Raw genomic sequence first — 12,403 nt, 5'->3', positions numbered from 1 at the left:
AAACATGTTTTATTAATAGTAAGGTACAACAGGGCTAAAGGCGCACCGGGGTAAAAGGCAACTTTGATTTTATACTCAAACTATTAGATGGCACAAAACAACAGTTAATATTAAATTAATACTGTTATTAAAATCAGTTTTCTCTTTAAATCTAATACTGCAGACTTGAGTTCACCTTCACTGCACTACAGTTTGACAGTGTTTAAACCCTCAACACAACAATGTCAGCAGCGTTTGATCAATATCATCAGCTCTGTCGGCCTAGAGAAGTTTCAGATGTTGTTCTGATCAGACTTTTTATATCAACATCATTCATCTGAACCTCAAAGAACATTGACATTAATCAAAATAATTATGCTATTTGTGCATGGATACATTTTCTGTTAAGCTGCTTTTAAACAATTTATATTCTAAAAAATGCTAAAGAAATAATCTTGAAATGACTTGAGCATGTTGCTCACAGTAAAGGAATATTCTGGGTTCAGTAAAAGTGAAGTATAATAAACATTTGAGGAATAATGTTCATTACCACACAAATTAATTTCCACTCTTCACTCTTTTCCTTAAAAAAAAAAAAAAAAAAAAAAAAAAAAAAAACCTCCCATTGTAAAGTATGGCCCCGCTGTTAGTATACTTGGCTTACACGTCACTTTCACTTAATGCAAATTAAGTGTTTTCTTGACAAAAACGATCTTAATTTAAGCTTCTATAAATACAAAGTTCTGGCATGAAACTCTAATGGGCAGGCTAATAGGTCCTTTAACACAACCTGCTAATTATCACATCATTATCTATAGGTCACAGATGATTGGTTCCTGCTGTATTAGTAGCCAATGAGCTTGCGTGCTTAATCTTTAAATACATGAGTTGGCATTGCTTAGCAGCGCAGCGTGCTTCAAAAACCCTCCACCTTCCCCAGCTCCACCTGTATAGATCTGCTATGGTTATTCATGTACGCTATATTGTACAGCAGCAGCATGTCTTACTTGCTCACAGCAGCGTGTCAGGTATGTATTGGCAGTAGCAAGTCCCGTACTTGCTCTGCAGCAGCGTAGCAGATCTATTCTGCCAAGACCAAATATATCTACATTGTCATATCAATTACCATGTCAAACACTCCAAGACTTGTCATGACAGAACTTTGTTTTATTTTTACTTTGACTGTTGCTTGCTTTCACTTCAGCAATAAAATCAGTGTCTTCTCTCAAAAGAGGCCAGTAGTCCAAAGCATTCATGAATTAAACCCCTTTTTTTAATCACCAACTGTAGTTTGAATGTCATCTAGTGGCCATATTGGGTACTGCACTTAAACAAACTCCCAGAGCATATTGATTGTTCAAATTTAAAAGACAACTTGGTTGATTTATCACTTTGACTTGCATGTTTTGGGTGCCCAGGCACAAGTTTTATATTAATAGAAAAGAAAAATAAATGTAGTGCAGTACATTAAGTGCAGCAGCCATTTAAGTTTGGATATGTAATTTTCCAGTCTATGCACTGAAAAAAAGTGAATGTGTTGCACCAAAACATTTTAAGTAAATTTACTGCTACTGCTCTGTACAAATTACCTGTTATTATCAAGTAAAATCTACTTACTATTGAACTTAACACACATTAAAAATTAAGTAAATATTACTGATTTATATTTAATTTCACAAATAGAATTAAGTAAAATCTAAAATCTAAATCTAAGTGTAAGTTATAATATAATTATAATATAATATAATATAACATTGAATTAAACCATGCTTTTGGGGTGCATGCTTTACTTCTAAGTAAATAATACAATATATATCATGTACATCATATTTACATGATAGAAGTAATGCACAGGGTTGAACACAGAGACTTTGGTACACAAAACACAATAAGAAAAGTTAAGTAGGTTTTACTTAATTTTATATTGTTGATATTTAAGCTTTGATTTCTACATGCTTGAATTGAGTAACTAATAAAGTTATTTTATGACGTTAGTTAGTTAGACGCTGAAGTTAGTAGTATTTACTTCACCACAGAATCATTTTATCAGTGTGTTCAAAATTAGGGCTGCCAGGTAGGAGGAAAATGAGATTAATCTGGATTCCAAGACTATCATCTATAGAAATATTCAATTTGGATACATATTATAGCCTTTTTAACCTTTATTTAAACAACTATTTGTGCAATCATATGCACACTTATGTGTGTTGTTGCCAGTTTTTAGGGGCGATGAACCAATATAATATCTCATCTAGGGCGCCATCAGAGTCTGGACTGGCCCTGAATTCCATGATACTCACACAGGGTCAGAGGTCACAGCAGGACCATCACGGAGATCAGGGGGCAGATGAAGCATGGAGTTGTTATTCTTCATGGACACACAACTGAATCCTGAAGATGGTCCATCACTGAAATTAGGGGGCAGACGACACATGGAGTTGTTACTCTTCATAGACACACAACTGAACCCTGAAGATGGTCCATCATGGAGATCAGGGGGCAGATGAAACATGGAGTTGTTACTCTTCATGGACACACAGCTGGATACTGGTGATGGTCCATCACGGAGATCAGGGGGCAGATGAAACATGGAGTTGTTACTCTTCATGGACACATAACTGAATCCTGAAGATGGTCCATCACAGAGATCAGGGGGCAGACGAAACATGGAGTTGTTACTCTTCATGGACACACAGCTGGATACTGGTGATGGTCCATCACGGAGATCAGGGGGCAGACGAAACATGGAGTTGTTACTCTTCATGGACACACAGCTGGATACTGGTGATGGTCCATCACGGAGATCAGGGGGCAGATGAAACATGGAGTTGTTACTCTTTATAGACACACAACTGAATCCTGAAGATGGTCCATCACAGAGATCAGGGGGCAGACGAAACATGGAGTTGTTACTCTTCATGGACACACAGCTGGATACTGGTGATGGTCCATCACGGAGATCAGGGGGCAGATGAAACATGGAGTTGTTACTCTTCATGGACACACAGCTGGATACTGGTGATGGTCCATCACGGAGATCAGGGGGCAGATGAAACATGGAGTTGTTACTCTTTATAGACATACAACTGAATCCTGAAGATGGTCCATCATGGAGATCAGGGGGCAGACGAAACATGGAGTTGTTACTCTTCATGGACACACAGCTGGATACTGGTGATGGTCCATCACGGAGATCAGGGGGCAGACGAAACATGGAGTTGTTACTCTTCATGGACACACAGCTGGATACTGGTGATGGTCCATCACGGAGATCAGGGGGCAGACGAAACATGGAGTTGTTACTCTTCATGGACACACAGCTGGATACTGGTGATGGTCCATCACGGAGATCAGGGGGCAGACGAAACATGGAGTTGTTACTCTTCATGGACACACAGCTGGATACTGGTGATGGTCCATCACGGAGATCAGGGGGCAGATGAAACATGGAGTTGTTACTCTTCATGGACACACAGCTGGATACTGGTGATGGTCCATCACGGAGATCAGGGGGCAGACGAAACATGGAGTTGTTACTCTTCATGGACACACAGCTGGATACTGGTGATGGTCCATCACGGAGATCAGGGGGCAGATGAAACATGGAGTTGTTACTCTTTATAGTCACACAGCTGGATACTGGAGATGGTGCTCTCTGAGTGTGAAGAGACGCCTCCTCCTTTCGCTCCTCACTCATTTTTCAGGTCCGGTTCTCCTCCTCACACACACTCATTTTACATAGTTTGCTCCTTCTCTTCCTCCTTGATGTGAGACTTGATTTAAGACCTGTATGTGGACACAGAAAAGACAATACACAACTGAATTTTGACACATTTTATTTAAAAGTCACTTAATTCACTTTAACTCAACATTAACAGTTTTTCTCCAGTTACTGTAAATAATGTTGGTATGTAGAGCATGTCCGACATGTCGCGCACTTTCACACGCAGCAGCCTCTTCAAACACTGATTCAGCTTCACTTTAATGACACTGCTGACCTCTTGTGTTTTTCACCCTCCTTTTTTTGTTTTGTATTAAGCAAATATGTTATTTTTATGTGATTATCTATCATGTGACAACACTTCCTTTCCGCAGTCTTACTGCGCCACTGAACACTAGAGGTGGGCAGATCGATACTAATATCGATAATATCGATACCAACGTTGGTATCGGTATTGATCGATACCAACGTGAAAATATCGATACTTAAGTTTCAGTTTCTCTCGTTTTGCGACCTGGCCGTGTTTGTCAAAATGCTGCTGCTGTCACAGAGCAGAGCAAGCTCTCAAGAGTGCTGCTCGTGCTCGACACTGCTCTCCTCCCCCTCTCCTGTGTTGTACCGTCACGTGACTCACCACTAGCGCTACCACCAGCAGTCAGGCGCGCGCGCGCCGCTCAGCCGCGCATTTCTAACAGCAGTCAGTCAGAGTCTATGGTCAGAGGCGGAGAATGGCAGCAGAGAGAAAGAGGAGCGTTGTATGGTTGTATTTTCAGGCCGAAAATGAGACAACAGCGACTTTTACCATTTGTATAAAGTCTTTAAAATTAAGTGGCAATACAGCTAATTTGTACAAACATATGAAAAATCACGGACCAGAAAATGCAGAGCTGCAGAAACGGAGAGAGGAGGAGAAAAATCCCCCTACCCCTTTGTGACTTTGTTTATTTAAGAAAAAAATCCTGAAAAGAAGTGCACTAAAGAGGAGAAACATTTTTTGTTAACATGCTACTTGAAAAGAGAATTTGTTTTTACATTTTTTTATATTTGTGAAGTAATCATTTTGTAACTTTGTTTATTTAAATAAAACAGAAGTAACCAAAAGTTGTTTCTGAACAAAAGCTTTTGTAGTACTGATTAATAACCCAAAATGCAAATCACAAAAACAAATTAAAAGTCATGAAAATTCATTTAGATTTAGGTTGAAGACGCATCCACCTTAATTATTAAAAAGTATCGGTATTGGTATCGGTATCGGCGATACTGGCCCTGTATTTACTTGGTATCGGATCGATACCAAATCTAGCGGTATCGCACACCTCTACTGAACACATAACACCAGGCCCGGCTCCACGGGGGGGGGCAGGGTGGGCCTGGCCCACCCAATCAGAGGCTTGGCCCACCCTGGCCTCACACCACATAACAGCCAATCACAAAATTAGTGCGATATTCAATTCAGCTCCAGACACGTTATTTTCTAATTTCTGCCCAACCCCCTCTTTTTTCCCTCCGAGACAGACAGACTTAGCTCATTCACTTCGCAACCTTTGAGGTAAACGGACGTGCTGAATTATAAAGCAATAAACGACAGTAACAGCCAATTATCAATCTCAATTACCACACTATAGCCTAATAAAATACAACATGTACAGATTTCTTGTTCCGAAAGGACAAAAGAAAACCATTTTAGCTCACCAGGACACAGCTACCACCTCCTCATCCATTTGCGGCAATGAGGTCGGAGAAATGGATGAGTCGAGTTCATCAGCAGCTTTGGTGTCAAAAGCACAAATACACCCACTCAAAAATGCAGCAATTCTGTCCCAAATGATTTAAACAGGGCGAATCCTTACCAGCCGGTTCTGAAATCATACCCCCCGAACTCTTTTTGGAGGGAGAGAGAGATGTTTTTCGGCCGGTTGGTATCAGTCACGGCCGTGGCTTGAATATTCTGTAGATCGCGATGCATGCTTTTGTTTTCCGTGTCGAGTGTTCGGTGTTGCTTTCTCTGAAAATGACACGTTCGTTTCGACAGGTTTTCGAAACTGGAAAGCAGCATTAGAACGTGACCGTGGTCTTCAAAAACATGCGTGCAGCCAAGCTCATTTACAAGCCTCGACCTCATGGACAGAGTTTTGCCGCCGATCGGTGTCAGGGGAGACCGTAGCATGTTTGCTCGGCCCCCAACAGATAGAAAAGAATCGCTATTACATAAAAAGCATGGCAGGTGTTGTGAAGTTTTTAGCAGTCAATGAACTTCCACTACGCGGGGATTGTGAAACATGTGACAGTGAGGAAGATTGCATAGCCGCGGGGCTTTTTGCCAAGTTGTTTAAATACACGTTGGAAAAAGATAAATACCTGGCTGACATTACATCAGGTATCCCACAAAATGCAAAGTACACTTCCAAAACCATCCAGAATGAAGTGATTGAAATTTTGGCATGGTTCTGAAAAAAATAAAACAGAAATATGATACTGCTGATTCAGCTGCATTCTGTTTGAAAAGTGATGGCACAAGGGATCGGTGTAACACTGAAAATTTGTCCGTTATAATTCGTTTTGTGGGCAATGGTGTGCCAGAGGAACATCTGATTAGCTTGTTAGAACTCCAGCAGCTTGATGCAGATTACATCACTACTGAAATATTACAACACTTGTCTGAATCAGGATACAGTGCTGATAATATAATGAGCCAGTGTTATGATGGAGCATCAGTGATGAGTGGGGTGCGAGGTGGTGTTCAGGCTTTATTACAACAAAGGTTGGGCAGGCATATCCCCTACATCCACTGCTATAACCACCAGCTTCACCTCACTGTCATACATGCGATTCAAAGTGAACCTTGTGCTAAAAGATTCTTTGACTTGTCAGGCTCCCTGCACTCTTTTTTCAGGCATCATTTTGTCTCTCAGAGATACAATTGCCCGTATCTCAAAAGACTGTTGGAAATCCGCTGGACAAGTCATTAATGAAGTCACAAAATGTGTGGTGGATAATGAGGAAGTCATTCTTGACATTTTTTTTAAGGTTTCCAATGATGATAATGCATCAGTTGACCTTGCAAAAGAATCATCCGGGCTTCTCTCTCAGCTGAAGCGATGCCATTTTTTTTTTAAATTGGCAAATTTCTGATACATCTTCTCGCCATTTTAAAAGCAGCTAATGCCATCCTACAGTCTCAGCATGTTGATTTGTGTAGTGCAGCTAAAGTTGTGCAGGGATGTCTTGGTGCACTGAAAAATCTCAGAGAAAATGACATTGAATTTCAGCAGTACTGCGCTGACATGTTTACTGTTGAGCCCTCACCAAAACGTCTAAGGACTGTGAATCCCTCCTATGGTGACTCTGTCATTTTTTCACCTTTAGGGCAAGAAGGGCAGTCAGGTTCTGAATGTGCCACTGCAGCTCTAAGACGACAGATGTTGAACATACTAGATACAGCTGTATCAGAGATAGAAAACATGTTTTCCACAAAGAATTTACAGCTGATGCAAGCCCTCTCAGGTTTAATGCCAAAATCCAACAAATTTCTTGACATCCAGTTGCTTGAACCTCTCTGTAGTCTTGCAGGGGTTGCAAAAACTGAACTCCAGAATGAAATTCTTGTTGCCAGACCAATGCTGTCCAAAAAACTTCCATCTGATGCTGAATGTTCTCCTGTCTGCAAACTCTTGCAGGAATACAAAGATGCATTTGCAGGTCTTCATAAATTGTATGTATCTGCTATGGTCATGGGTGTCTCTACTGCTTCATGTGAGAGCTCATTCTACTCTAATTTTGACACCATTCCGCCGAACAATGCTTCATGAGAGGAAAAAAAACCTTGTGCTTTTAGCTCATGAAAAAGCAATAACACATGAACTGGACATGGATGAGTTTGTAACAGAATTCTCTAAAATGAGTAGAAAGCTAATGCTGTAAATAGAAGAAGTAGATCTTTTTTAAGACCTGCCCTGTTTTCCTCAAATCTAAAGTCACTAAACTGATACAAGATCTAGTGTGTGGTTTAAAAAAAAAAAAAAATCCTAAATATAGGCCTACGTAAGATTGTTAATAAAAATATAAATAAATAAATAAATAAAAATGTACAAAATAACAATGGCCAAAAATCTGTAATTTTATACTATATTAACAGACGTGAGAATAATTCTTAAGAAAAACAGCATTTCAGATAAAATTAACATTTTTAGTTTGTAACAAGTTTGTTTTAGTTGATGTAAATAGTTATTTTAAAAGAACTGCCCCTTTTTATCAAATCTAAAGTTACTTAATTGATACAAGATCTGTTAAGGGGTCAAAAAAAATTACAAATGCAAAAAGAGAATGTAAAAATAAACATGTTAACCATTTTTTTCTATATATAAATAAAGTTACTAAATAGTTCCAAAATATGTACAAAACATATTAAAAATGAAGAAAACACAACAATAACAAACAACCCTAACAATTGCCTTATCTATATCAATAGAATTAAAGCATTAAAGAACCCCCCCCCAGTGTATTTTATTCCTCTTCAGTTATTTTATTTTATTTTTTTTTTTTTTTTTTTGGTAGCCTGCTTTTAATTCTTCTTTTACTCTGCCTTTAATTTTAATTTTCAGCACTTTGCATGATAAATTGTTTAGTAATAAACTGTTTAAAATACGAGCTATAAATATGAATAACTCTCACAATGTAATAGCCTGACAGCCACACCTAAAATGTTGATAGCTTTTTTCCCCCATAAAACGCATATTGTCTTTGTACTTCCCCAATTCGTTTAACACATTGTGCAAATAATAAATGAAAAACTATATTACGATAGCTATAACGATATTTTCAGATATTTACTTAGTCATAGGGTTGCCAAGTTCAGCAAAATAAAATAAGGGACAATCTTGGTTTAGATAGATAGATAGATAGATAGATAGATAGATAGATAGATAGATAGATAGATAGATAGATAGATAGATAGATAGATAGATAGATAGATAGATAGATAGATTAAGAAGTATTAATAGCCTGTAGCCTATAGGCTAGGCCTACTCTGTTCTCTTCATTCTCTCTTCTTTCACTCTTCTTTTCTCAGAAGAGTTGTGAAAAGATTTTTGTTTGTTTGTTTGTTCAATGCACATTACTAAAAGGATCTATTTTCATTTTGTTTGTCTGCAGATACGCAATTATGCGGGAAAACAGCGACCCTGGCAACACTGTGAGTTCTGCTAAAAAAAAAAAAAGAAGAAGAAGAAGAATCCTTTTCACACTTCCGGGTTTGGAGATGAAGGCACTTGTATCATGTAGCATACTGAGGTATGTACGACCATAAAATTATTTTTGCGTTCTCACTTTGAATTATATAAAAACAAGAGTTTGAAACAGAATTGTTAAAAAAAAAATGTTATACACTGTATCACATACACAAACAATTTAGAATTTTTTTTAGTGAATAAACATTAACATTAGCTATACATGCACTTTCATTCAAATCAATAATAATGAAACCATAAAAAGAACAAGAGAAAAAAAAAAGGGGGGGGGGGGGGTATTAGTAAACATGCTAAACTTGCATTTATGGATTTGAAATTTGTAAATGTGCATAGGCTATATGAATTTAAAATTAAAAGCACCTTTCATCCTCTTTAGAAATGAAAACTGAAAACTGAACAGTATATTTATGTATAGAGTGCATGTGTTCAAGTTTTCGAATGATAATTTATGATGATTACTAAAATAGATATGTGATAGAAATAAAAAGGCAATAAAAAGAGCTAGCGGGGCACTGACACTTAGTGAAATTCATTTAAGTTGTTTAACTTCTGGATAATTATTTAATGTAATTTGTGTTCTGGTCCACTATTTGGTAACACTTTACAATAAGGTTCATTAGTTAAACAATAGTTAATGTATTAACATGAACTAACCATGAGCAATACATTTGTTACTATAGCCTATTTACTAATCTTCGTTAACATTAGTTAATTAAAAAAAACAAAAACAAAACAAAAAAACAGTTGTTTATTGTCCATGTTGGTTCACAGTGCATGAACTAATGTTAACAAGATTTTAATAATGTATTAGTAGGCTAGGTTAAATGTTGATGTTACGTCCCAGTAGTTGTTTGTGCGTCTGTGTGTGTTCCGTGTGTTCTCTTTCTCTTTCCCTCCTCCTGTTGTCAGTTTCTTAGGCACACCTACACGGGACGACTATTGGTTCGGGAAGCTGTCAATCTTTATTAGCTTTCGTGACGTCATGATTTCCGCTGCAAATCCTGTCTGGCGACAAAGTTTAATAGAGCGACAGGACAAACGCGAGATAGTTTTGCTTTCCTGTTCCTTTGTTTGTTGTTTAATCTGCCCTTTTGTTTGTTTTGTTATGTTTAGTGACATTCTTATTCGTTTTGAGTTGTCATCTTGTTTTCTTTTGCCATTTTTGTTTATCATTTGTTATTTTTGATTGTATTGACGATCTTCGCCATATGGGAAAACTGGACAGGTAGTATGTCAAGTGACGTACATGTTGCAACACCCAGTGATTTTAATAGACAGACCAGTTTAGAAGTGAGCGCCACTTTTGTATGTTTTGTTTTGCTTAGAAAGAATAGGTAAATTAGGGCATGAAACACTCTGAAGACTTGCTTTTCTTATTTTTCTTTTCATTAGTTAGGTTAGATGTTGAACTTGAATTAAACTGGTTTTGTTTTTCTTTTCTTTTCTTTGGTGCCACTTTCCCCGGTTTATCATTTGTATTTATTGTTTATGTAAAATATTGTATATATTTTTCCTTTTGCTATTTTGTTACCTTTTCATTATTTCTATTATTATTATTATTATCTCACGCCTTTCTCCTTGATTGTAAAATAAAGTACGTTTACTGGCAGTTTGTGTAGCGTTTTGTCTTTTGCCACCATCACCAGCACATACAATGATCACAATCTCAATGTTGACTCTTCTAACCCTAGACCAAAATTAGGAAGTTGTAACATTTAATGGGGGCTCGTCCTTTGTTAATTAACATTAACAAATGTTAATAAATGCTGTAGAAGTGCAGTTCATTATTAGTTCATGTTAACTTATGTAGTTCACTAATGAACCTTATTGTAAAGTGTTACCGCATATTTAATATAAATATGTAAATGAGAAGTATTATGTTTAATCACTTCAAACACTCTAGTAAAACAGTGGGCTCTGCACACTTACTTATGTCCAGGGGCGGACTGGCCATCTGTGTGATCTGGAGAATCACAGAACGGCCGGTACTCCAGGATGGCCAGCGGGCCGGCCCACCACCCACCACGCACGCACGCAGTCATCACCTGTTTTTTTCCCCCACTAATCTGTTTCACACTCCAGTACTGTAGGTGGCAGCAATGCACCTTTAAGTTGGATGCCAGCTGCACTGGCCGCGGCCGCCAAGTAAGGAGAAGAAGAAGTGGAAGAGTAGGAAGAAACGGAAGAAACCAACAGCAAAGATGTTAGATAGAAGAAGCATAGAAACAAACAAACAAACAATATGCATAACGTGGCCACGGGTTCAGCCAGAGGGACTGCAGTGTGTTGAGACCTCCATTTCTATATGAGTATTCAATTTAATCTAGAATAATATGCTTTTAACACAACATCTAGTCAACATCAGTGCTATTGCTATAATTTGGATGGTATAGTATCATGAGCCACAATTAAAGTCTTGTGACACTCATGTTGTTGTTGTCGAGTTTCCACCATAGACTGTAAAAAAATGGTTTCCACGCGCCGATTGCTTTGGGCCGGGCCTAGTCAAAGTCCAGGGCCGTTTTTTAGTCCCAGTCCGTCCCTGATTATGTCATTTATTTTTTTATAAGTCCTGATAAGTATGTGTCAACCCTCTTTTTTTTTTTTTTTTTTTTTTTTTTTTTTTTTTTTTTTTTGTTATGGTCTTTTACAGCTTTGAATTATGGTATTGTTATTTTTACTATGTTTTTTTTTTTTTTTTTTTTTTTTTTTTCTGTATATTCTATTGGTATTATTCTTAATAGTTGTTGTTACATTTTGAGTTGTTTGTTCCATAGTGTAAACTAAGTGTTCAAATAAAGCATTCAAAAAAAAAAAAAAAAAAAAGTATGTGTCAAGGTTTAGGATATACATCAGGCTCTGTCTGGTCGGGACTGAGAAGAATGATGGAGGTGCTTTTACTTTGCACTGCATGCCTTCCTTGTGTTGCTTTCAAAAAGTGGTGGTGATGAATGTCTCCACCTTCAACAAACAGTATTTCTGATTTTGTGAGGTTTCCTCGTCTTTGATTGTAATGGTGGTGCAGTCATTTAACACCACACATCGAGGAGGTATGAAAGCCCATTTTTGCCATGTAAGGAAAAAAAATCATTCTCTGATAAATCATAATTATAACATAAAAAGTTAAAATGATGACATACTAAGTCATAATATGAGATGAAATGTCAAATCATTCCTTAAAATGTTAAAATTATGACTTAAATCAAAATGATGACTTAGTCAAAATTAATGATGCCAATTTTGACTTTTGATCTGTGGAAGAAATTTTGAGTTTTGTATAATTTCCATGTGATTTTACTTATATGCTTATGGTTAAATAATTTTGTTCTTCTCAGAAGTGCTTAAGTATGCATTCTTAGGGTGACAGGTGGAAAAACACTGAAGTGGTAGACATGCTCTTAATATGGTGAAAAGGACAGAGGCTTCAGCCTTGGAGGTTAGAGATATAAAAGTGAGG

General features: G+C 37.4%; 1 protein-coding gene across 3 annotated transcripts in view; it reads right to left on the bottom strand.

The window, feature by feature from the left end:
* LOC125263108 overlaps positions 1–6,641 on the bottom strand; it is a 39,005-nt gene extending 32,364 nt beyond the window's left edge. Inside the window, exons 1-2 of one of the 3 annotated variants that reach the window (XM_048182005.1) lie at positions 5,393–6,641; positions 2,280–3,765 (exon numbers count right to left, since the gene is read on the bottom strand). In XM_048182005.1, coding sequence (XP_048037962.1) covers positions 2,280–3,676 — 1,397 coding nt within the window. In that variant the 5' untranslated portion in view covers positions 3,677–3,765; positions 5,393–6,641. The remainder of the gene's footprint in view (positions 1–2,279; positions 3,766–5,392) is intronic. The other 2 variants (XM_048181994.1, XM_048182013.1) reach the window with 2 other exon arrangements.
* Positions 6,642–12,403: the final 5,762 nt, after the last annotated feature.

Source organism: Megalobrama amblycephala, linkage group LG1, assembly GCF_018812025.1.
Source record: "Megalobrama amblycephala isolate DHTTF-2021 linkage group LG1, ASM1881202v1, whole genome shotgun sequence".
Lineage (NCBI taxonomy): Eukaryota > Metazoa > Chordata > Actinopteri > Cypriniformes > Xenocyprididae > Megalobrama > Megalobrama amblycephala.
The sequence above is the reverse complement of the archived record's forward strand: the minus strand, read 5'-3'. Positions and strand labels throughout refer to the sequence as shown.